At 39.3% G+C, this 26,281-nt stretch overlaps 1 protein-coding gene across 1 annotated transcript in view; it reads right to left on the reverse strand.

Moving 5' to 3' along the window:
* The window catches only part of DROSHA (drosha ribonuclease III), a 79,289-nt gene that overhangs the window by 38,505 nt on the left and 14,503 nt on the right, over nt 1–26,281 (reverse strand). Inside the window, exons 8-14 of the mRNA XM_059815245.1 lie at nt 24,104–24,190; nt 23,908–23,994; nt 13,937–14,008; nt 12,222–12,303; nt 10,843–10,917; nt 7,295–7,464; nt 2,566–2,690 (exon numbers count right to left, since the gene is read on the reverse strand). Coding sequence (XP_059671228.1) covers nt 2,566–2,690; nt 7,295–7,464; nt 10,843–10,917; nt 12,222–12,303; nt 13,937–14,008; nt 23,908–23,994; nt 24,104–24,190 — 698 coding nt within the window. The remainder of the gene's footprint in view (nt 1–2,565; nt 2,691–7,294; nt 7,465–10,842; nt 10,918–12,221; nt 12,304–13,936; nt 14,009–23,907; nt 23,995–24,103; nt 24,191–26,281) is intronic.

Here is a 26,281-nt window from a genome sequence, read left to right on the forward strand (position 1 = left end):
GAAGCACATGAGGAAAAGCTCTACAAGTCATGAGCAACATGAAGTCATTTGTGAACAGTGAAATAAAAGTTTCATTCCCTATAGGTTTGTGCTGAATGGAAACTGCAAGTCAAGTTTTCTCTGTGGTTAGCATATATATAAGGTTTCTGGTTTTTGCCAGCCATCTAGCCTTTTCACATTTTGAGGGTATGTAATTACACGTGAACTTCAATAACAGAACTTCTTTCTCAGTGGGAGTCCCTCTGCAATCTAGCACGGATTTTGACAAAACTTGTAAGAGCTTACTCAATTTGTAGACAGCATCCCACCATTATATTCAACTGCAATTGATCAACAGGTTCAAAAGTTACTATGGGAGGAGTGACCAAGAGAATCGTGACATGGACCTTGTGTCCTTAGGAAACAATGCTATCTTCAAAATGGTATAACCACTGTAGAGTTTTTTCAAGAAAATCCATAAAACCAGACTTCTAATAGGAAGCAGGAAATTGGAGGACAGAGGGAAGATGTTTACCTAAGTAATTTATTTTCTTTTATATTTATAGTCTTTTATATTTACATTATAAAAGAAGATCCTCCTCAGCACCAACTTAGAGCAGTGGTTTTAGTAGGAAGTTACCACATTAGTGGCAAAGCAGTAAATGAAGCAGCAGCTCTTTCACTATTTCATAGTCTTCCCAGTATCCAACACATTCACAGGCACACAAACAGACATTTTCTTGGCATTTTTTCCACAGCTATTTCTCTGCATCATTCTTGAATGTACACTCTCTGCCTCTAGAGATGTTGATGTTTTTTGAGTCTATAAACACATCCAAAATGGTCAATCCATAGATTTTTTTCCTTATGCTCTCTTCTCCGCATTTTTGCGATCTGCAGAATAGCGTATCTCTTTCTGACAAATCCCCATCCAAAGTTTGAGAATTAATAAACAGATGACAATAACAAAAATTTTGTATTAGAACCTCATAAAGAAAAGACACACTAGAGAAAAATCTTTTCTGGGCATTACCTATTTCACACATACACCAGAGTTAAACCTCAGACAGAGGTCTTTCACAAAAACTGCTTTGCTACTTTGACAAAAAGAAGCATGCCTAAAATTCTGTAAGCAGCTCTCAGAAAAAAAAAACCACATGGAAATTTTAAAGACAGTTAAAATAAAAAACTGTGGGAAGATTATTTTTTGTATCTTTATACTGTTTTCAACGCAAGGTACTAGAACTTTACAAATATTAAGAAATTCAGCATCAGATTAGAGGTAGTTCTTATAATTTTTGGTCTAATTATTTTCTTTTTATGGATAACAAAACTAAAAGACGAGGAAGATTAAAAGTCATGTTCCAAGTCAAAAGAAAATATGTTATTATCTGGATAAGCATCCATTCTTCCCACTTCCTACCATATTAAATCTAAAATTCTCAGCAAGGAGTTGTAGAAGAATATGTCTGTCCATGCACATATGAGTGACTGGGCCTCAAAACTGCAGGTGAAATTCAACATCCTTAAAAGACAATGGAGGAAAATGCATGAGGAAAAAGGCAACCTTAACTATACAGGCAAAAGAGATGGCCTCTATACTGTCTGTCATCATTCAGAAAACACATCTCCAAATCATTGGAAGAGTTCTCTGAAATTGTCAGAAATTAAGAAAAGAATTGTGAACAAAATCCAGCAATCACTTTTATGCTACTACACGAAATCCACAGTGAAACAGTATTTCTTGCTTTGCCTGAAGTTCTGATTCCCTCTCCACTCCTTCACTACATTCCTTCCCATCTCTATAAGGATATAAAAGGTACAGAGAAAATTAGCATGGACGCAAGAGCTTCCAAGCTAGGAAACAGTACGTAGACTTAATCCTTCAAGTCACAGAAAGAGACAACAAAGTAGGATATGGCAGGGTGCGAGAAACATAAATGTCACGAAGAAAGCAAACAGAAAATGCCTATATTCTTCATTATTGGATGCAAGACCTGAAGAGCATTTAATTAAATCATCAAGTAGCAGCTCTGAAACAAAAGTCAGTCCTTTTTCATACAATGCACAATAGTACTGGGGAAGTGATTACCTGGAATCTTCTGCCTGTCAGTAGCATAAAAAGATTCAAACAGTGATTTGAGAAATGTAGAGAAGGAAGGTCCATTCAGGGCAAACAAAATGATCTAAATACATCCTTTAACTCAGAAGTCCATACACTACAGACCTTTGGAAGCCTGGGTAAGTATTTCTTCCCCCCCTGCCTTCCTGTTACACCATTCTCTCTCTAAAATCCCACAGCTGGCCTCTCGGAGAAGTAACATGGAGCTTGAGGAACCTTTGATCTGACCTAGAAGACCTGTTCTCAGGTTGAGAAATTTCATACTGCATATGCATGCACATTTATTTCAGCAGATCCTGAATTATGCCAGAAAAAAAAGTTACACCTTATATTCTCTAATTTACAAGAGCTAGTGTCCAATGCCATAAGCAGACTCAGTTAAGCACATAAACAAGCCCTAATTAAGTCACAAATTACAGCAGTAATGAGTTTCTGAAGGAAAGATAGAAGGAAAAGCATCTTACTGAGGATCTCCAGCATAACTGAGTTGAGCAGGTCGTATCCCAAAGTGGACAATAATGGGGAAAGTAATTACATCAGGGTTGAACTGTTCACGGTCCAGTTGATCAATACGAACCGAACTGGGTTTCTAGGAGAAAAGCAAAATATACCTAATTGACAACAGCTCCATGGAAAATTTATTGCCTCTAGCCCACACTATCCAGGAACCACAAAGCAGCAATATTCAAAGTTTATTAAAATACAAATAAAACTAATCATTAATATTATAAACAGCATTTGGCAGTGACAACGACTGAAACAAAGTTAATTGACTTAGCTCTCCCAGCGAAAAAAGGAAGTATTTTTATTTTACAAGTCAGGAAATTTAGAGTTTGATTATTTCCGAGAACTTAAAGAAACTTTCTTTGGTCGAACATCACACTGGAAATAAAAATCAGGATTACCGTTCTGGCATCCAAGCTCCCATGTCCCTGAATAGTTCATAAGATTAGGTTACCTCTCTAATTTTAGTTCTGTTCCTGATTTCCCAATGCAACTGAAGCCATTATTAGATCCATTCAATCACACTGACTAAATAGCATTAAAAACCCTGTCATGTTACTCTTAGAAAAGGCTGCTAGACTGATGTGTACAATGAGGAATACAGTCTTGTATGATGAGGGGACTTTTGTCCTTTTTACGCTTCAAAACAGAAGTTCTTTTTATAGGTAAAAAGGACAGTGTAGAAGGAGGTGACTTTTGCCTCACCTCTAAAAACACAGAAAATGAGTAACTGCACATCACTGTAGAAGACATGCTGCTTACATAGCTCTCAATCGCTTATCTAACATATTTAAAAACTCAGTTGAAGGTGCACAGTTTGTCTCCAAGAAAACATTTTCTCCGTTACCTGGCAAGCTGTTTTGTTACGTTCTTGCTTACCCCCCACTTTGCAATCAGCTGGATGAGGCCAGTATTTTCTGCTTGTCTAAGGTTTTAGAAAAAGGGCATTACTTCTAGTTACCTGCATCTCAAAACTTCTAATTTAGCATTGTGAATTTCTCAAAGATGAGTTTCAGAGTTACAGAAACAGCTCCCACCATTCTCTTCACAAAACAATAAAAACTGTGTCAAGAACAAAGCTTTCACCCTTCAAACCACATTGGTAGAACTGTTTGCAGGAATCATTTTCTGCATGGATAAGCAAAGCCAATTCTAGAAATAAAAGTAAGCCTCATCAGGTGGCCACACTTCCAATCTATTCTACAAAAACAAAAACTTACTTAAAACTTTGACATTCAGACAGAGAAACATTTCTCAAGGGGAAAATGCTTATCAGCTTCCCTTTGGACATGATGACTGGACGTAAAGTTACATCTCCCCAGCCAAAAAAAGAGGAAAAAAAAATTAAGTTAGTTGGCTCATGTTGCCAGGTTTTAAAAAAAATTAAAAAGACAAGAAAAAAAAGAGAAAACATTTTCCCCACAGCATTTCCAATAAAAAAGGATTAGGTCAACAAAACCTAATGAAAAACATGGGGAGGATTTGTAGCAGGCAGAATGTTCTCTGAACCAGAGCTTAAAGTCCTGAAATTTAAGTTTATCTGTTTTTGTGGGGTTTGCACAAAGCCAATTTTAAAAGTTTTTATCTTCACAAAAGTTGTTCGTTAGTTCTCCCTTCTCTTAACATTAAAAATGAGGAACTTCTCCCATCTCCCCTTGCTCAAAAGAGCAGCCTTGCTACACAACAACTCCTCTGAGAACCAAGGCAGAAAAATATGATTAACAGAATACGAAACCATAATTATACTCAATACACCAATTATAATCAATATTTTTTAAAAAAATAAAGATATTTCCCTATTCAAATGTTTCACATTTTAGACACTTAAATAGCAGTAATTTGATCCTTAAATGTGTGAAAGGGAGAAGAGCTTTCAATACACCTATAGAAGGGTCTGTGTGAGAAACGTGAGGCCTCAGGATCACTCAAAACCAGACTCTTTCTCTCTATTTAGATGCCAACGCCTTTGAGTTTTGTCACTCGGTTACACAGCTGTTCACAGATGCCTGATAACAACCAGAACAAAAGAACTTGTTTAAGACTTAATCACAACTGTTCCTTCACTGATGGTTATGAGAGGGGTGTAGCTAGGCTATGCTTTTTTTCCCTTCAGCACAGCGAACACTAGCTTCCTCGCTGGTGCTGTTTCTGAAGGTTAAATGAACAGCACCATACAGAAACATACAGCATAAAGTGTGCACCAGCAGACAGGGCACAAACTGGATGTTATTCTTCCAGGTTTTTATCCCTGTGTTCTTTTAAAAGTGCTGTGAGAGACCATCTAATAATCACAACCTTACTTTTAACATCTCATCAAAACCAAAGAAATTCTAATAGAACAGAGGCCCATTATCTTTGTTTCCTACTCCAAACCTCATCAATAAAGGTTTTGCTGATATTAGAACGGATGATGGGACTGCATGCAGATGTAGTACAAAAGTATGTTAAAATATATATATATATTTGTACTAGTGGGAAAAGCAGCAGTATTTTAGAAAGAGTGAAGTATTAATAAGGATAAAAATTTGTGAACCTTTAAATCTATTCCAATGCAAAGTTTCACTGAATTAATGAAACACCATGAATAAATTAAATGGTTTTAATCCTGAACTATTGTTACAGTTGTTTAAGTAAGTGGGATTTGTATGCCTATCAACTTTTTTTTCCCTTCTCCATCATGCATATACACACCTCACATTTAAAAAAATAAAATACATATAGAAAAACTGGAACTGCTCACAAGAGGAATTATTATTTCTGAAGTGATGTTGCGGAGGAAAGCAGCAAAATAAAATCTGGTGGTTTCACTTTGTTGTGTCAAGTGGATAAAACTGAACTGAAGAACTGTCATTTTCTAAAACAGTTTCACATTGTCTCTATAACAGACCTGTTTCATCTTCTAACGCTGTAAAATGCATAGAAAATACTTTCATACTCTATTTTTCACTTACTTTCATACTCAATAGAATATGCTGCAATGAACAGAAAAAATCCGCAAACTAAGAAATAAGTCATCGCAATCTTCTTGAGAGAAAGAACATGCTCTAATGATGGCATTATAACATGACAACTTTTCAAAGTGCTGCAGATTTCTTTTAAGCTTACATATTTTGAGGTCCACGCACATCTCTAAAACGTTGTCTTGTAGAATGCAAAGTTTGTCAGTAAAAATCACACAAAATCTCAAAACTAATGCTACCACTTACAAACTGTGCTGCCTTGTGCATACAGACATTTACAGTTTGGTGACACAAAGAAAGAGCATACATACATTACTTCATGCTAAACACAAAAGCAAGTTTTCAGCTAGCTGAAATCAGCATATCTTCAGCAAAACCACTGAAGTTATGTCAGTGTGTACCATCCACATACTGACAGTTTGTGCACTACCATGTACCTTGTATCACAGAAACCATAGGCAATGTTAAGTTAAACAGTTAAGGCTGTCTAACAGTTTCTATTATGAGATTCCGGTTTAGCACTCAGTTTTAACCAGTTCAGGTAGAATTTTCCACAGTGAGAGTTCACATGAATTCTGTATTTCATTTCCCCACAGATGGTCTTATCTTTCTTTTGGTCTAGAAAGTTTTAGCCAGAACAAAAACACTCAGAATGAAATCAAGGGAAAAATAAATTATCCTGCCCAAGTTATGATTAACTTCTGAAGTAGTTTACTAAATGTAATGCTGCCACATTTAAAAATATGAACTTGAAAATTATGTTTAGGAAGACGCCCTGGCTCCAGTGTAGGGACAGATTTTTTCAGTTAGCAAACTAGATTTCCCCTTAGGCACAATTTCAAGTCACGCTTTTTCAGGAGAAGCTAAGTAGTTGAGCCATGAGCAAAGGAGGAAAATGAAGTCAGAGAAAGAAAGATATTACAACAGAGAAAGCTGCACAGCAGTCTAAAATATTAGGTCCAAAACATGCCTCTACTACTGAGATACCACCTTTGTGATACTGACCAAACCATGCAAACAGAACTCTGCAGCTTTTACTGGACATCATCTATTCTTGTGACCCACATTTCTTAAGTGTGAAAGTCAGAAAAATGGGCTAAATTCATATAAACACTGGAGTTGAAAGGAGCTGTGTTCTAAGAACACATGCTTTAAAGTACTAATTGTTCCAAAAATAATAAGGCCACAGGGGTTTCAAGCTCGGCACTGAAAATTAATGGACGCATTTGTTAACGTACACAAAATTCCTTAGTGTGAGTGAGAGCAACATAGAAACAATGTGGAAAAAACCCACATAGGCAGAAAACACCTTTTCCATATTCAGGGCAGAATCTGGATAGATGGTGTCAAAAGAGGAAGATGAAAGAAAATTGCAAATAGTTACTAATTCTCTGGTCCTGTATCAGGGAAAACAGAATGAGATCATGCACATAAAGGCTGAGAAAATAAGAAAGCAGAGGAGGAAACTACAGTTTCATATACATAAAATATAGTCATTCCTTTCAATGCGCGCATTGAAACAGTACTCATCTGGAAATCTGCCCTTCAATAGAGCAGCAGAAGGTGCAGTTCTTCTCAGGGTTGGAACAAGTCAATGAACTGTTCCTATAGCAATCTGCAACTGTCACTGGTCATCTTTTCCCTTTCCAATTCAGCCTGCAGCAGGCTCTCCGAAACAAGACATGTACGTGTCATTGGGTTGTTCATAAATCAGAATTATTTGCTCTACCATGCCAGGGCTGGTAACGATCATCCCTTTGCATTCTTCTGCATATTTCTGCCATTCCAGTTCTTCCCACTGAAGCATGTTGGCAATCTCCTCTTCAGGCACCAGAGCTTTATTGCATCGTAACAAGTAAAGAAGAATCTGATGCATTGAGAGTACTTCTTTTCCTCCATCTTAAAAGCATAAATAAATAAATAAAACACATTTCAGATATGCACTCCTAAAGCATAAGCAAAAGAGAAAATATGCAGAACACATAAAATACTTGGATGAGCAAAATAAAATGCAAAATGCTTAAGTGACTTGACAAATATGAAAGCAAATGTTTTATTGTTGAATACTGAACATGCATAAATTCTTTGCTAAACTGGAAGCAATAATGGTAATGGTAGCAAAAGTAACAGTTTCATCATACTGTAAAGCTGAAGTTTCTAACTTGCCTGAAAAACTTTAAAATTAATAGGCAGAACAATCAGTTACAATGTCCCATTATGTCTTCTTTTTCACACTTCTATCATTCTTTTTACAATGGTAGTTAAAAATCCTTTAGGCATTTACACAGCTTTTTTAAAGAACACTCAAAATTTTACGGGATACTTCTGGATGAACGTAGTAAGTTATCCTTGCATTTTAAACTCATCTGTAGCGCTTACATGCTGTACCTGCAGTAATGAAGACCAAAGAGCTTCATGCTGTCTTCTGTCACTAAATGAATCGAGGGCATGTGAAAAAACTGCCAAATACTTCTGAGACCCCAAGGAACATGCACAGCAAAGGCAGCTTGTAACGAAGGAAGACAGTATAATAAACATCTGACTGGCTCCAGGTAGCCAGTTACAGATGTGAAGATGCAGACAGGAAAGACGAGTGAATGATGGTCCTGACAGACCACCACTCAAAAGACACTGACTATTCAAATTCAGTATGTCCGCTCATATGAGTAAAAAGATAGGCATGTTACTACAGTGCTTTACTTTTGACCCAAATCTCTTCAACCTCCTCCTTCAACAACAGGGTGCTTAATCTGTAGGTATGGAGGCATCTTCAAGTTTCATCCCCACAGAGCACAAATCTTGATTTCCCTTCCCCAAGGAGCAGGAGCAATCTGGTCCTGCCACTGAGTACACACTCTGTCACTACAAACACACAAAATGGAATGGAGGAAAACCAGAAGTAAAGCCTTAGAGCAATACAGGGGATGATGCCACATCACAAGGAATGTGATCCCAGGCACGCAGGAAAAGCATCGCAGAACTGCTGCATAACAGCAGTGCTGCATAAGATGATGTCCTCTATAGGACACGCGAGGGAACAAGCACTTCTCTTATTTCAGCTGGGATTACAACACTATGGTACAGAAAAGATGAAAGGGAATGATATAACTTGGCCTCTTAGAACAATTAACCTCATTCAAACTCCAAGAGGAAATCTTAAATGGGGAAAACACACTCCAAACCTCACTGGAAACAGCAAATACTTCTCAATAGCTACAGAGGAAGATTTTTAAATGTGCAAAATTTTCCTTCAAATTAAAGGGGGACTCAGTTTACAAGACTTTTGTCTTTGTCAACAACTGGATGATACTGTTACGAGAGGTAGCCCAGGTCCAACAATTACTAAAAAAAGTGTAGTCTTACTCACTGAAGACCATGTATAGGAAGGGTACATGTTGCTATAGACAGCTGTGCTAAACAGTAGTTAGAGACCTGACCTTTCCTGGGTCAGAACATGCAGTAGTTGGGATCTCAAATGTTTTTAGTCTTTTACTCTCTAATATATTTATCATCATAAAAATATACAACAGTGAATATAATGCAGCAACTATTCTGCATGCTATGCACCTCTGGCACTCAGTAAACCTGGTATGATTAGCTCAAAGCTTAGAGCTACCCCAAGACCTGTCTCCAAGTAACCCACACAGAAAACCTGACAACCCAAACCTTGTATTTTTAGGCCATCTTAGAAAAATAAAAAAGACAAATAGAGGGGATGGGAAATCAGCAATTCATTTCTATTGTTAAAGAGACAGTTGATGGATGTGTGGAGATCTGTTACATCAATATATCTTCTTTGAATAGACATAGATATATAATGTTCTGCAAACATACCTGAAAGAAATAGATTCCCACTCTCTGGAAATTAAAAATCTCCAAGGACATCTCAGAAAATAATCAATACAAAAATGAAAATTTGATTTTAAAAAATCTGTCATAAGATGCCAAAAGGCAGAAATATTAGGAAAAAGTCATTTTTATGAAGAGTAAGAAGGCTGGGAACCTTAAAGAGGAAACACACAGGAATACATGTTAAAGAGACTTACCTCTCCCTATCAATAAAAAAAATCCAACAGTGCAGAAAGAGCTGACTTCTAAACTAAAATAAAACAAATCAGAATATAAAAACCCCAAACTAACATGAAAACACCCTCTAGCTACAGAAACCAGGCAGGTCAAACTTGTTCTCATTTTGTGATGAGGTCAAGTTAATCAGCCACATGTGGCTTGATGGCTTATTTTGTAAATTGCTTCAGCAGAACCAAATCAATGTTTGCTAGCAAGCCTCAGAGCTCAGCTTCTGATTGAACAGTGTTGTGTATCCAGGAAGGAACAAGAATTAGAAATATAGTCATCTAGCCATCAGTACTCTCCACAGTAACGAGCCAAACCTCATTTAGCTACAGCTATAATTAATATCCCAACTAAGTTTCAATGCCCAGAGCAGAGAGCACCTCCAGGCCACAGCCCTCTTGATGAAGATTGTTCAATGTCTCATCTGCACCCTCAGTCCAAGAGCTGATCACATGCTCCTGCCCACACAACCCTTCTGGAGCAATCACTGGCAGGATCGCAGCAGGATGCATTTTCAATGGAGCCATGACATTTATATCAACTGAAAGTCTGTCCTAGTATCTTAGGATGTGTTAAATGCCTGTGTAAGCTGTTCACTCAAAACGAGCATAATGCACCACACTGAAGCTTGTCCTTGGCTGGCACGCTAGGGTTGAATTGCACTGGAACGGTGTTTTTCTGTCTTTCGCTGTTTGCTGCAAGGTCTAAGCTTGCATTAACATAAAGAAAGAAACAATCAGAACAACATGTGCTCAGGGGTGCCAATCACGCTGACTCAAAACTGCATATCAAGAATTTTAATATAATCACGCATTATCGTGAAGAGTGGAGGGGACATGAAATTCAGTTTCACACATGACATTAGGTAATAGCACACTCCTCAAATGCCACAGCTCCATCACAGGACAGGACAAGAATGACCCAGCACTGCCTAAAATCACCACGACAGAGACAAAAGCTGGAGGTGAGACCTGGCCTGCCCATCTGAATCCCAGTTCTGATTAAACCATCCACACTGCCAGTGAGCACTAAAGACTTCAGATAGAAGCACCAGATCTCTACATTTGACTTGCAGTAAGTTTTTTTGTGGGGTTTTTTTGGGGGTTTTTTTGTTGCTGTTTTGGGGGGACAGGGGGGAGGTGTTTCGATTTTTTTTTTTATTTTAAATCTGATTTCCATAAAGCTACGTAATATAAACATTACCTGGAAGAAATCTCACAAATCGCGGCATGAAGTGAAATCTAGGGCAGCAAATAGAATCATTTTCAAGTGAAGGACCTTAAATATGAAAAAAATACAGAAAATTTATGAACAGCAATGTATTTGGAAAACAAGAAAAATGAAGGTAACCCTGCTGTGGATGAAATCAATGAATGGTGTTTACGTTTGATAGGGCCTAAATTTCAATCAGAAAAGTAACAAAATGCACAGCAGAGAGGAACAGAGTAACAACTTCTAGTGAAAGCTTTCACATGGACAATTTCAAAGAAAGCTACAATAACTTAAAAATAAAAAGATTAACAAAACCACAATAGTTTTATTTAAACCAGTGATGCAGAAAAAATTGGTTTATATAATTAATTCACTTAAGTCTTACAGACACAAGCACTAGTTTATTAGTCTCTCCCCATTAGTGGGGTGTTTTTTGGTTACAATAAACAAAGGTAACAAGGAAATTTCCATGATGCTACTTTTTGGTTTTTTCGTGTCCTATTTCGTCATCCAAAGCTTTGCATGAAAATGAAACCAAAACCAGTAAGTACTTGGAGTTAAAAAAGAAACAACAATGAGAACCAGTGATATGAAAGGCAACATTGGTATTAGAATACATTTAGTACCAAACCAAAGAAGGCTAAACAAAATGTATGAAACCTGTATGCTTCTCTGTTTAACTGCAACAAGTGCAGAGTACATCTCCATAGACGAAGTTAAGACACCAAAACACACCTACAGATTCTGAAAAGAAATTCCTTTGATATTCTCAGTTTTCTTTTAGACCAAGGGAAAGATCATCCCTGAAATTGTCCTTTGTTACAGTCTTCACAGAAACATATATTTTCATCTTGTCAAGTCAAAAACATTCAGCTATAATGATACGTTATCCCTCTATGGCTGTCTGTATGACACTGCTTTGGAGGTTGACTGTAGAGAAATACTGTATGAATAACTTGTTTGTTAGCTTGTAAAAACAGAAAGGATAGTTTACCTGACATGTTGGCTTTCAAAATACCATGCACATGATACTGTGCAATGTTACACATACAATATTTACTGTTTGATTAAAAACAAAAAAGTTTTGGATTAAGGAAGAAATTTAGTTTATCTGGAAGAATACAGTGCCAAGTTCGTGCATTTTAACTGCTACAGCCCACACTAACGAACTCTAATATATTTCATCTTCTTGAAGAAGAAAGTGGAAGTTTGTCCCTCTCACGTAAAACAGCATTCAGCTTTGTACTTTTGAGGCCCCTCCCCACTTTTTTTCTTTTTAAACCAAAGAACATAACAACAGAGTCCTATTTAGAAAAGCTGCAATTAATTGGGGTTTGTGTATGGGTTTTTTTCCCCTAAACAGAAGTTACCTTTAAGATTCCAGTCATAGAGCTCCAAAATATCTTTGAATAGATATGAAGAGAACAGCTCAAGACCTCTCACACAAAAATTCTGTTGAAAGGAAAAAATAAACCAGGCTTATAATTATATAATACTGTAATACAAATAATGCCACTCACATATATTTAAATAAAACAATGAAAAAAACAGTGTCTTCATATTTGCCGACTGCTAGACATTTCATATTTGCCAACTGCTAGACACTGGGCTTTGGAAACAGTATTGATATATCTGTAATCATCTACTGTAACATAAGATAGCGGTCTCTTCAGAAAGCATTGTCAAGAAAGCACTATAATAAAGACTCTTTATTGAGTGTCCAAATCAACACTATAGGTAGAAAACATGAATCCGCGATAATTCGCCATGCACTAAAACCCTTTCACCTGAGTAAGGCTAAGCAGGTAACATATTTCTGAAAAGGATCTTGTTCGTAACTCATTTTTTCCTACATGTTCATGTTAAAAGTTTATAGATCACCATCTGTGATTTCATGATCGCTTCCATAGCAACATATCAGTACAAAGCAAATTGAGGATTTTGACCTCAAGAGCCAACAGGAAAGGAGACGAGACCAAAAAAGAAAAAAAGAAAAAAAAAGAAAAAAGAAAAAAAGAATTAGATTTTTCTCAAGTGGGGAAGCAGCTCCTCCAAAGCAAAGAGCTTTCATTCAGAAATTAAGGAACTTAAAAAGCCTTCCTGAACAAACAAAATCAGGCCAGGTTGATAGAAATTGTACATGTATGATACTGGCCACAAATTCCAAACCCACCAACATAATCTGTTCCTCAAGAATGCATTAGTAAAGATGGTCTGCAAATAGTGCTGTAGCCATTTGCTGTAGCCGTTTGACCAGGATTCCAAAAAAATGTAAAATTCCCTATTTTGCTTGGTGGCCATTTGTTGTCTTAGAACAAGATCTGGAGACAACACAACAGATTCAGTAACAAGAAATGAATTGCTTTGATCACATTAATCTTGCTGAGGAATTTCAGGGCTCTTGCATATATTTAGATGCTGCTGAGCAACAAAAAAGAGATAACTAGAAAGAAAAATGTAAATATATGTGACTAAATTAAACACTGATCCTATCTTTGTAGTTAATATGCAGGGGTGTTTCTGTACCTACACATGCAGTTCCACTGCACCAATTTACTTCACAAACTGGCTTCACCAGGGATTAATTTGTAATAAAAAAACAGATTATGAACTGAATGTGCTTTGTTTGTATCCACCGGAAATTTGTTTTGGCAACAGCTTATATTAAATACTGATAAGCAATCTTCAGAGCTTCAAACCCATGATTAAGTTTCAGCTCTGCCATTGCCTTATGTGGTCCTGGCAAACCAGCACCTCCATATGTTTTATTTTTGTCATTCATAAAAGAAGGATAATGCCTAACTCAGCTTACAGATAAAAGTACTTGACACATATTGTATATAACTTAAAATGAGAAGAAGCTATGGATGTAAGCATTTCTTACTATTTGATTTTAATATATGATAGCCTAAGTAGACGGATTTATGCTAGTACCTGTGAGTGCAAGTTCCTTTTTCAGCCATTCGTTCAGAACACAGCCTGTCTCTTAGAGACTTCATGAGATGGGTTACTGAAGAGTTCAATCCATTAAACATATCAACAACTCATAACCCACTCTGACTTTTTGACTAATTATCCTTCTTACCTCAGGCATCATCTCCTCAATGAAATGAATTGTATAGTCAATGTTAAATCGGATTACTTTACATAGAGGAATCTGGAAGGAAAATAGAAATTCAGCATGAGAAACTATACAGCATCAAATGAATAGTTAATACAATTTTGAATGCAAGGTATTACTGTCTGCTGAAAAGGGCACTTACTGAAACAGCTGCTCAGGGGGATCATGCAAAGACAGGAACACAAGCATGTGCAAGAGAAGTAACAGTTCTAACCTCCACCTCTGTAATAACACAGGGCTGACAGGAAGGATGGTAAAGGAAGATTAAATAATGCCATCTACTGGAAATGAAATTTTCCTTAGAAGAAAAACAAAGCTCAGTAAACCTGTATCTTCTCTCAATTGTATATTTGGAAGTGAATTTATTGTTGGTGACACAACATGTCAGATTGATACAGTGACCTGAAGGCAAGGTGTTTTTAGCACACTGCCAATTCTGTTAGCTATACTCTCATAAAATACAGCTTTAAGTCATAGCAACACAATGTAAGAACTTCAGGATAAATTTATAGGTTTATAGTAATTTCATCCAATAAATATTCTCAGAAGTTCACTCAACTAACTAGTAAGACAAATACCTAATTCCTTTTTTTCACTAGTGTTTGCAAAGTCCATGGACTGCTGAAGGTGTTTGGTTAGGTTTTTTTTAAATGGGATTTTTTAAAGCAAAAAAGCTAAATTTCTAAAGCACTACAGAAATGCCTCATCCTACCCTACACGTCTACAGCTCTTAGCAAGTTTTACTATTCACTGGCCTTGCAAGCATAAAATAATCTTAGAACAATTCAATGGTCTGTGAAAGTGAGGCAACCCAAGGTTATTTTGCATTGATAAGCACACAAATAAATATCTGAACGGTGCTGGGGTTGCACTGAAATCAATGGACTCAGCAGAGGTGCAATATTCTGCTTGCATCTTCTTGCAGACCACTGTTAAACATTTGACTATTTTGTCTGCAAAAATCTTTTGATATCTGCCATGATAAACTAAGTACTTACACCAAACAATCAAACAAAAAAATTGCATTTCCTACAACTGGATACAATATTAAATGTGAATACAAAAATAAAAAAAACTTGGATGTCAAATGTCCCATTTAGAATCTAAAAAGAGGAAATCAGCAGGGCTTTTAAAAAAAAAATATATAGGGAGCATTTGCTTACTTTCTAATACATAAGTTCAACCAGGGGAGGACATTCTGATTCAGAAACTCAGTAGCCTGGGGTATTTTTCTTAGTATTTAAAGCATTCATTTTCTACTCGAGAAGCGACCACGACTAAAATCTCCATGAATTAGAGTTCCACTTACACAAGCAAACACATAGTAAAGGAACATGTGGTTGGTACTGTAAAATTGTTTTGGTAGTTATATTAGGAAAATTATAATTTTTCTTATGAGTGTACTAACCAGTCTCCCAAATATCTGACCTGCTCAATTATTACTGAGTAATAGTAATAACAGTAATAAGACTTCTAACAGTGTGCAAAGCTAAGACTTCAAATTATACAAATCTGGCTCATTCAAACACGTTGGTGTTCGGATGTCTATTTCTTCTACCCTTTGCCACCTCTCTTTTATCAAATACGTTCCAAAATGTCTCTCAAACAGCAGTTTTTATGTTGCGAAAACTCATCTCAAGACAGCAAGAGACTCCTTCCAAAGGGCTTTATAACTGTTAGTAACATGAACTGAAAACATGGTGTTGCTTTGTATTCAACTCTGTAAAAATTAATCATTTGCTTCTGATCACTTCCCCTACTTGGAATGAGAAAAAATAAACCACGCATGCACTTTACAGGAAGAGTAAGATCAATGTCTTCACTAACTACTCGTGTCAGACATGAAAAGTTTTTCTTGTTCGCTGCCTAGAAAAGATTTCCATAACTCTCTGCCTTCCTGTCATGCAGTACACACAAAAATGATAAAGATAAGGTGGTCTCTTTATTCTTTTAATGGGAGTAAAACAAAACTGTTCCTTTTTGCTCATTTGTAAAGTGAAAACGTAAAGTCTTGGGACAAATCTGCCTTGAACCCCAAGGATGAGTTAATGCTACTGGGCAGGAGTGCTTCACACTGCCACCCCACAGGCTGAATTCCACCCTCTCACTGACTTCTTGTCAACAAGAGTCCCTTTCCATGCTCTCCAAAAGTCAAGTGTTGTTGTGCTGGTTTTGGCTGGGATGGAGTTAATTTTCTTCATAGTAGCTAGTATGGGGCCATGTTTTGGATTTGTGCTGAAAACAGTGTTGATACACAGGGATGTTTTAGTTACTGCTGAGCAGGGCTTACACAGAGTCAGGGCCTTTTCTGCTTCTCACCCCACCCCACCAGCGAGTAGGCTGGGGGTGCACAAGAAGTTGGGAGGGGACACAGCCGGGACAGCTGACCCCAACTGACCAAAGGGATATTCCATACCATATGATGTCAAGCTCAGTATATAAACTAGGGGGAAAGCTGGTCAGGAGACCGCTGCTTGGGGACAGTCTGGGCATCGCTTGGTGGGTGGTGAGCAATTGTTTTCATTTGCATCACTTGTCTGTCTTGGCTTTTGTTTGCGTTGTTGTTGTTATTTTCCATTTAATCACAATTTTTATTATTTTTATCATTATTATTATTACTTTATTTCATTTCATTTATCAAACTGTTCTTATCTCAACCCACGAGCTTTCTCACTTTTATTTTTCCAATTCTTTCCCCCATCCCGCTGGGTCAGGGGGGAGTCAGCGAGCGGGCGGCTGTGTGGTGCTTAGTTGCCAGCTGGGCTTAAACCACAACAGTCCTTTTTGGCGCCCAATGTGGGGCTCAAAAGGTTTGAGATAACAACAGATTCAACAGAACGTATTAGAAGCGATTTCTATTTGTTAAAAGTTGCAGGTCACGATATTGATTCATCTGTTCTTGACATTAGTTTATTCGAGCTGCACCATGCACTTTTTTTTGCTGTACCTGTTAAAGATTGGTGTTGGTTTTTTCAGTTTGCTGTGCTCTGTAGTGATTAGCGATGTTTTGCCCGAGAGATTCGTTTTTAAAACACTGACCTTGAGCTTAATCTGGTATTCGGTCTCTGTAGTGAAGCCATTACTGTACTTCGGGTACCATCTCATGGAGACATTTAACAATTAAACTTCTTCCTCTGAGAGGTTTTTTGTGGAGGAAATACAGAATGGCACCCTTGCTACCTTCTTCCGTGACGTTGTCTCCCTCGTTACAATAACTTCACAGTATCTTGAACATCTTTGGGTAGTTAAAATACTTCTATTGGTACTTCTTAGAAATATTGCTTCGGTTTTGTCTAAGGTTAACAAGCAATTTAGGAATATGACCCAGGCTCCGCAAGAGTATGTCATGGGTGGCACGGCATGTGGGAGAAGAATATGGGCAGGTATCTAGAGAACTTCTTACCTCCAATGGTCTGGAACTTCACTCCTGAACAACTACAGGATCCTGATGAAGTGGTAGAATGTTTGAAAAAAAAAATGCTGTGGCTACTCCAGAGAGGCACAACTTACCGCACTGTGCTGCACCCTGGCCAGTATCTACCAAACACTGCTCGATAGCATGCAGCACCCTCAAGGAGAAGAGAGGGAAAAGAAACCAACAGACACTGTGGCTAAACCAGGCACTGTATCAGTCACCCCTATAACTAAAAAGAAACAATGGAAGCAGAAGTCAACTTGTTTAGTAAGGGATGAAGAAGCTTCTCCTAAGAGGGAGCAGGAGAAAGAATCAGAAGAGGCAGCCTGTTCTACGGCAGAGCAGTCACAAGAACAGGAGGAGGAAGAGACTGAGATAATCAATGAGACAGAAACCACCCAATCCCTGTCCCTAAGCGAGCTGCGAGATATGCGAAAAGATTTTAGCCGTCAACCAGGTGAGCTAATTCTCAGCTGGTTACTTCGATGCTGGGATATTGGGGCCAGTAGTCAGGAATTAGAGGGTAAGGAAGCCCGTCAGCTGGGATTCCTTGCTAAGGATAAGGCTATTGACAAAGGGATTGGAAAAAAGGCAGGAGTCCTCAGTCTTTGGCAGCGACTCCTGTCAAGCGTGAAGGACAGGTAGCCCTTCAAGGAGGAACTTGCAAATTCTCAAAGCAAATGGACCAACATTGAGAGGTGCATCCAGTATCTGAGGGAATTAGCCATGGTGGAGGTGATCTATAATGACCAGGCATCCAAAGACCTGGATGAAATCCGGTGCACACGAAATGCAGCGACGTCATACACCCACACCCTGGCGATAATGAGCTGCACAGATGCTGAGGCACCAACTATAGGTGAACTGGCCAGACAACTCCGAGAATACGAAGATAATCTTGCTCCCTCCATGTGTGCCTGGGTCTCAGCTGTGGACAGACACAGACTAACCCAAAAATCATTCGAGCAATGTGAGAAGGGTAGGTTTTCCTCATGCACTCCAACCAAAGCCTCAGCTATTAAGAGTCAGCCTTTTCCTGTTCAAGCGAAAGGGTACCTGTGGCGCACACCACGTGCAACCCTGTGGTTCTTCCTGCATGACCAGGGGGAGGACGTGAGGAAGTGGGATGGTCAACCTACCTGGAGACTAGAAGCTTGGGTACAGGAACTGAAAGGAAAAACAGCCGCCAAAAAGCATCCATCCAGGAAAATTACTGCTCCAGTGTCTGTTGGGCAGAGTAGAAGGGCTGACGGTACTTTTGATCCTGATGAAGGGACTTCTGTTTTGCACTTACAAAAACCAAGTAATGAAGACTCAGACCAGGAATAGAGGGGCCCTGCCTTCGGTCAGGCGGAGGAAAGGGACAACATTTACTGGACTGTGTGGATTCGATGACCTGGAACATAAGCCCCACAGGAGTATAAAGCTCTAGTGGACACCAGTGCACAGTGTACTCTATTTCCATCAGATTACAAGGGGGCAGAATCCATCTGTATTTCTGGAGTGACAGGGGGATCCCAAGAACTGTCTGTGTTGGAGGCTGAAGTAAGCCTAACTGGGAATGAGTGGCAAAAGCACCCTATTGTGACTGGTCCAGAGGCTCCATGTATCCTTGGCATAGACTATCTCAGGAGAGGGTACTTCAAATACCCAAAAGGGTACCGGTGGGCTTTTGGTATAGCTGCATTGAGTACGGAGGAGATTAAACAGCTGTCTAGCTTGCCTGGTCTCTCAGAGGATCCTTCTGTGGTGGGGTTGCTGCAAGTTAAAGAACAGCAGGTGCCAATTGCTACCATGACAGTGCACTGGTGACAATATCACACCAATCAAGACTCCCTGGTTCCCATCCATAAGTTGATCCATCAACTGGAAAGTCAAGGAGTGATCAGTAAGACTCATTCACCCTTTAATAGTCCCACATGGCCAGTGCAAAAATCTAACAGAGAGTGGAGGCTAACAGTGGACTATCGAGGCCTGAACGAAGTCACACCGCCGCTGAGTGCTGCTGTACCAGACACACTACAACTCCAATATGAACTAGAGTCAAAGGCTGCCAAATGGTATGCAACAACAGATACTGCCAACACATTTTTCTCGATCCCTCTGGCAGCAGAGTGCAGGCCACAATTTGCTTTCACATGGAGGGGTATCCAGCACACCTGGAATCGACTGCCCCAGGGGTGGAAACATAGTCCTATCATTTGTCATGGATTGATACAGACTGCACTGGAACAAGGTGAAGCTCCCAAACACCTGCAGTATATTGATGACATCATTGTGTGGGGCAACACAGTAGAGGAAGTGTTTGAGAAGGGGAGAAGAATAATCCAGATTCTCCTGAAAGCTGGTTTTGCTATAAAACAAAGTAAGGTCAAAGGGCCTGCACAGGAAATTCAGTTTTTAGTAATAAAATGGCAAGATGGGCGTCATCATATCCCAATGGATGTGATCAATAAAATAACAGCCATGTCTCCACCAACTAACAAAAAGGAAACACAAGCTTTCTTACGTGTTGTGGGTTTCTGGAGAATGCATATTCCAGGTTACAATCTGATCGTAAGCCCTCTCTATCGAGTGACCCGGAAGAAGAATGACTTTGAATGGGGCCCTGTGCAGCAGCAAACCTTTGACCTAATTAAACGGGAGATAGTTCGTGCAGTAGCACTTGGGCCAGTCCAGACAGGACAAGATGTGAAAAATGTGCTTTACACCTCAGCTGGGGATAACGGGCCCACCTGGAGCCTCTGGCAGAAAGCACCTGGAGAGACTCGAGGCCAACCTCTAGGGTTTTGGAGCCGGGGATATAGGGGATCTGAAGCCTGTTACACTCCAGCTGAAATATTAGCAGCAGATGAAGGAATTCGAGCTGCTTCAGGAGTAGTTGGTACTAAAGCACAGCTCCTTTTGGCACTGTGATTGCCTGTGCTGGGCTGGGTGTTCAAAGGGAGGGTCCCCTCTACGCATCACGCAACTGATGGTACATGGAGTAAGTGGGTCGCACCGATAACGCAACGTGCTTGCATGGGAAGCCCTGACCACCCAGGGAATCCTGGAAGTGATCACAAACTGGCCAGAGGGCCAAAACTTCGGAGTGTCGCCAGAGGAGGTGACTCGTGCTGAAGAGGCCCTTCTGTATAATAAATTATCAGAGACTGAGAAGCAATATGCCCTGTTTACAGATGGATCCTGTCATATTGTGGGAAAACGTCGAAGGTGGAAAGCTGCTGTGTGGAGTCCTACGCGACAAGTTGCAGAAACTGCTGAAGGACAAGGTAAATCGAGTCAGTTTGCAGAGGTAAAAGCCATTCAGCTGGCTTTAGATATTGCTGAATGAGAAAAATAGCCAGTACTTTATCTCTATACCGACTCACGGATGGTGGCAAATGCCCTGTGGGGGTGGCTACAGCAATGGAAGCAGAGCAACTGGCAGCGCAGAGGTAAGCCCATCTGGGCTGCTGAATTATGGCAAGATATTGCTGCTTGGGTAGAGAACCTGGTTGTAAAAGTACGTCATGTAGATGCTCACATACCCAAGAGTCATGCCACTGAAGAACATCGAAACAATGAGCGGGTGGACCAAGCTGCTAGAATTGAAGTGGCTCAGGTGGATCTGGATTGGGAACATAAGGGTGAGCTATTTATAGCTCAATGGGCCCATGACACATCAGGACAGTTAGGATGCAACATACAAATGGGCTTGTAATCAAGGGGTGGACTTGACTATTGATGCCATTACACAGGTTATCCGTGAACGTCAAACATGTGCCATAATCAAACAAGCCAAGCGGCTAAAGCCTTTTTGGTATAGAGGACAATAGCTGAAATATCAATACTGGGAAGCCTGGCAGATTGATTATATCACACTACCACGAACCCGCCACAGCAAGCAGCATGTGCTTACAATGGTAGAAGCAACTACGGGATGGCTGGAAACATACCCTGTGACCCATGCCACTGCCCGGAACACTATCTTGGGCCTTGAAAAGCAAGTTTTATGGCAACACAGCACCCCTGAAAGAATTGAATCAGACAATGGGACTTATTTCTGAAACAATCTCATTAACACCTGGGCCAAGGAGCATAGCATTGACTGGGTGTATCACATCCCCTATCATGCACCAGCCTCCGGGAAAATTGAACGATACAAGAGACTGTTAAAAACTACACTGAAAGCAATGGATGCTGGGACATTCAAGCATTCAGATACACATTTAGCAGAAGCCGCTTGGCTAGCTAACACTAAAAGCTCTGCCAGTCGACCTGGCCCTGCCCAATCAAAACCCCTGTGCACTGTGAAAGGAGATAAGATCCCTGTAGTACCTATAAGGAACTTGCTGGGAAAAAGTCTGGGTTATTCCTTCCTCAGGAAAAGATAAACCTATTCATGGGGTTGTTTTTGCACAAGAACCTGGGTGTACTTGGTAGGTAATGCAGAAGGAGGGGGGAGTCCAATATGTACCTCAAGGTGATTTAATTCTGGGTGAAAATAATCTATGATTTGAGTTGCATGTTATGGGAATTGCTACAGTAGGAAACCATTGTTGCTAGCTGGGCTAGGAGCAAAAGGAAGACTTCATTGCAATGTTAAACCCTATAACCTGGCTCAAAGGGACCAGGGATGGAGATTGTAATGGAAATACCTTTAAATTGTTGTAACCCATAATTTGAGTTGCATGTTACAGGAATTACTATAGCAGGAACCACCTGAACCAATGGAGGACAAGCCTTACAAGAAGCAGTGCAAGTACAGCAGTGACCTGACCTGAGCTGGCTGTGGTGCCCAGTAACTCCATGCAATACAACACCTCTCCTGTCCTGAGTGACCACCACAACAGATGGAGCCCAAAGTCATGGACTAAATGAACTCAATGGACATTTTGTGGACATTTAACAGACATTTCACAGGAGTGATCCATAGACTAAGGGAATGATATCTGTGTACTGTATCAAAGGATGAGAAGGGTGATGGTAGGTAGAGAATGTATTGGATAGTATGCTACCTGAGCATGACAAATGGTATGGAATAAGGGGTGGAGAATGTGCTTGTTTTGGCTGGGATAGAGTTAATTTTCTTCATAGTAGCTAGTATGGGGCCATGTTTTGGATTTGTGCTGAAAACTGTTGATACTTAGTTACTGCTGAGCAGGGCTTACACAGAGTCAGGGCCTTTTCTGCTTCTCACCCCATCCCACCCACGAGTAGGCTGGGGGTGCACAAGAAGTTGGGAGGGGACACAGCCGGGACAGCTGACCCCAACTGACCAAAGGGATATTCCATACCATATGATGTCAAGCTCAGTATATAAACTAGGGGGAAAGCTGGTCAGGAGACCGCTGCTTGGGGACAGTCTGGGCATCGCTTGGTGGGTGGTGAGCAACTGTTTTCATTTGCATCACTTGTCTGTCTTGGCTTTTGTTTGTCAGTGCTCTTATTTTCCATTTTCCTTTTCATTACAATTTTTATTATTATCATCATTATTATTATTTCATTTATCAAACTGTTCTTATCTCAACACACGAGCTTTCTCACTTTTACTTTTCCAGTTCTCTCCCCCATCCTGCTGGGGCAGGGAGGAGTGAGTGAGCAGCTGTGTGGTGCTTAGTTGCCGACTGGGGTTAAACCACGACAGTTGTCTTATACATTATGTAAGCAAACTGTCAGGAAAAGAAATGCTTTCTTTTCAGTGCCTCAGTTCCAGTATTCTTACATCCCAGTCCTGTACTTGTACCATTCTTGTACTGGGTTTTGGCATTGGTGGTATAGCTAGTAACACATATAAAGACAAGGAAACAAACACAACCTACAGCATTTGAAAAAACAGTTCCTGAAATAACAAGATACCAAAAAAATCTTCAAGTGTACAGATAGTAAATATTTGCATATTTTTCATTCAGATATTGCTAACTCAGCTTATATTGGAAAAGCAGGATAGCCAGGTACCAAACATGTCCGTTTTTTGTTGTATTTTCTTTCAAAACATAAAATTAATTGCCTACCTACAATTTTTAATAAATAATCCTAACATGCTTAGTTCGTGAAGGTGAACAGATGTTAGAAAGTAGTGGGTGTGTCCAGGTTAAGTTTTTAGAAGAGACAAATCCCTTTTGAATGGATCTCTAAAAAAAGTCCATTTGTCACTTAAAAAAGGCAAAACTTTTTGTTGTTCTTGCCATTTTTTAAACAAACTTTTTTAACCTAACGTATCTCCTCATCCAATTTATATCCAATTAACAGTTTTAACAAGTTATTCAATTGTTTATTTGAATTCCAAACTGTGAAACATGTAAAAACGTTACTTTGATGCACATCACAATCTCAGTCACAGTTTGAAGACAATGCTTACCACAATTAGTCAAGACAAAACCTAAGACTCATTAGCACAAATGTCTTTTCCCTGTTCCTAATGCTAGCAAGATGTTTGTAACATACATGTACCCTTGTTTTTGAGAAGATTTACTTCGGGGCAGAAGCAGCTTGCCCTTCAAACAAATCCCATGTATGTAGTAATGAACATACTTACATTTGTTAGTGGGGCATGTGCAAACATTGAGAACCCTTCAAAGATATATTCATGGTCATCATACTCAATAACAGTAGGTCTGTCAGTCTAAAAAAAGCAAACAAAACCACCAAGGAGTAAGCAAGAAGCAGTACTACTTCCATCACCAAAAAAAAAAAATCAGAGTCCTAGTTAGAATTATTTATAAAGTACTTACTAAGAAGTTTGTGGGAGGCGACACAGTAATTCGATAGTGGTATAGTCTTCCAGCATTGTTGGTCATGGGGCGACACGGTTTAATGGGCTTAAAGAAAGAGATAAGTAGAATTATGTGTAGAGTCAAGGCAAATTTAGATTAAAAGAGAGCATAAAGCATTTCTAATACCCATGAAATATGCACTAGGAAAAATTAAATAAAAGCAGGTAGTCTTAATTAAGCATTCTGGGAAGAGGGAAAGTGGGGCCTTATCTACATTTTCACTTTCAGAAATATTTTTAAAGCTATTCAAAAGGAAAAAAAAGGTGAAAAACATTGCTGTAATTTTTTCATTTTCCATTTGACTCACCATCTTTCTTACACACGGCAGTTAGTTGTTTATGTACCAGACTGATTTCCTCTTTTATATAAATTTGTTTCAGGAAACTGATTTTAAAAGCTTATGAATAGGAACCTGAACCTCACATGAGAAGATCTCAAAGTCTGTTATCAAGATAGACAGGTATCAGCTCATCTGCTTGGGGCAAATCTGTGGCCAGAAGAGAAGGGATTAGTCTATCACCAAGAGGCAGCTCTGGTAATCCTGCCCTGTCTGTCAAGTGACAAGTGATAGGACAAGAGGAAATGGCCTCAAGTTGCACCAGGGGAGGTTCAGGCTGGATATTAGGAGAAATTTCTTTACTGAGGGAGTGGTGAAACACTGGAATAAGCTGCCCAGGGAAGTGGTGGAGTCACCATCACTGGAGGTGTTCAAGGAATGTGTGGACGAGGCATTGTGGGACATGGTTTAATGGGCATGGTGGTGTTGGGTTAATGGTGGGACCTGATGATCTTAAAGGTCTTTTCCAACCTTCGTGATTCTGTGATTCTGTCTGCCAGGCTGTAATGCCTGCTTGCGAGGTCCAAAGGCTGCCAGCCCTCTGTGTACTCTGATGCAACACCAAAATGCCTGGGATTCATGTTTTCTTCCAGCTTGTTCTGAAGCAGTCCAAAGACCTGAAAATCCTCAGTAGCCAGACAAAACCAATTTCTCATACGCCCTACATGCAATTTGCTGCAGTTCAGAGGCTGCCACCAGCCTGTTCAGAATACATCTGTCTGCATGGGGAAAAAAAAAACCCAACACTGCAGCAAGCAGGGTACTGCTCTAAACAGCTTTACAAAAGTTGGTCTGATTGCAATGGCAAGATAGCTATACCATTACCCAGCTCTGTGCACTTTGCAAAACCCATCCAACACATAGGGTAATTACTCTGGCTGTTCAACCCCAAATTAAGCTTCTCGCTGATGTGACAAGACAGTTACAAACCAGCTGGTTGAAAGCTAGGCAGTTTTATCTACAGGACTCTAAAAACTAGTATACCCTAGGAGATTTTCTGAAACCTCAAATTCCCACCTGGCCTTGCTCCAGGGAGAAGCTGCCTTCATGCAGCAAGTTTTATATATGTTTTCTCCTGCTAAAATTTTCTCCCTCCTTCTCTGCAAGAAAAACACTACGGACAACATGGGGAGGAATTGATCCTGAACTGGAGTAATTTATAGTAAGCTTCAGACCAAAGCTATTTTTCTGAAATGGAATAATTCACAGAAACATTCATAAAACCTTAATTGAAGAGAAATAAAAGAATGTTTCAGCAAATACATGTAAAAAGACATATTGAAAAATGAAATTCTTCAATAAAAATTACAAAGGTAAATTGTAAAACCTATATATTAACATTCTTGAATTCTTTCACAAGAACAAAGTTTTTTAGAATAAAAAAGCTTGAGGTCATCCAAGCACTGTTTTTATTTCCAGAAACAACACTGATCACGAAGTATGCTCTGTACAAATGAATATTTCTATGGAAAAAACAACTAAACACTATTTCAACATTTTTCAGAAGAAAGGCACTACCATTATAAAATGTGTTTCAGGAAGCTGACGGAGTAATTTTTTCTAATCACGTATTCATAAAGAACTTAATAAACTGACAGTGTGCAGACACCACTGTGCACAGTGCAGACATTGTGCTAAGGCAAGAACACCTCCTAACAAGCTTCCTGCTCCTGTCAGCAGCAGAATTACTATTTTATTTACTTTTCCTTTTAAAGTAATCCCTTCACAAAGGGGCCCCTCATAACATACTCATACACTTGAAGATGGTAGATTTTTGACCACAAGTTCTTTCTTATTAA

The sequence above is a fragment of the Gavia stellata genome, chromosome 3 (assembly GCF_030936135.1).
Source record: "Gavia stellata isolate bGavSte3 chromosome 3, bGavSte3.hap2, whole genome shotgun sequence".
Taxonomy (NCBI): Eukaryota; Metazoa; Chordata; class Aves; order Gaviiformes; family Gaviidae; genus Gavia; species Gavia stellata.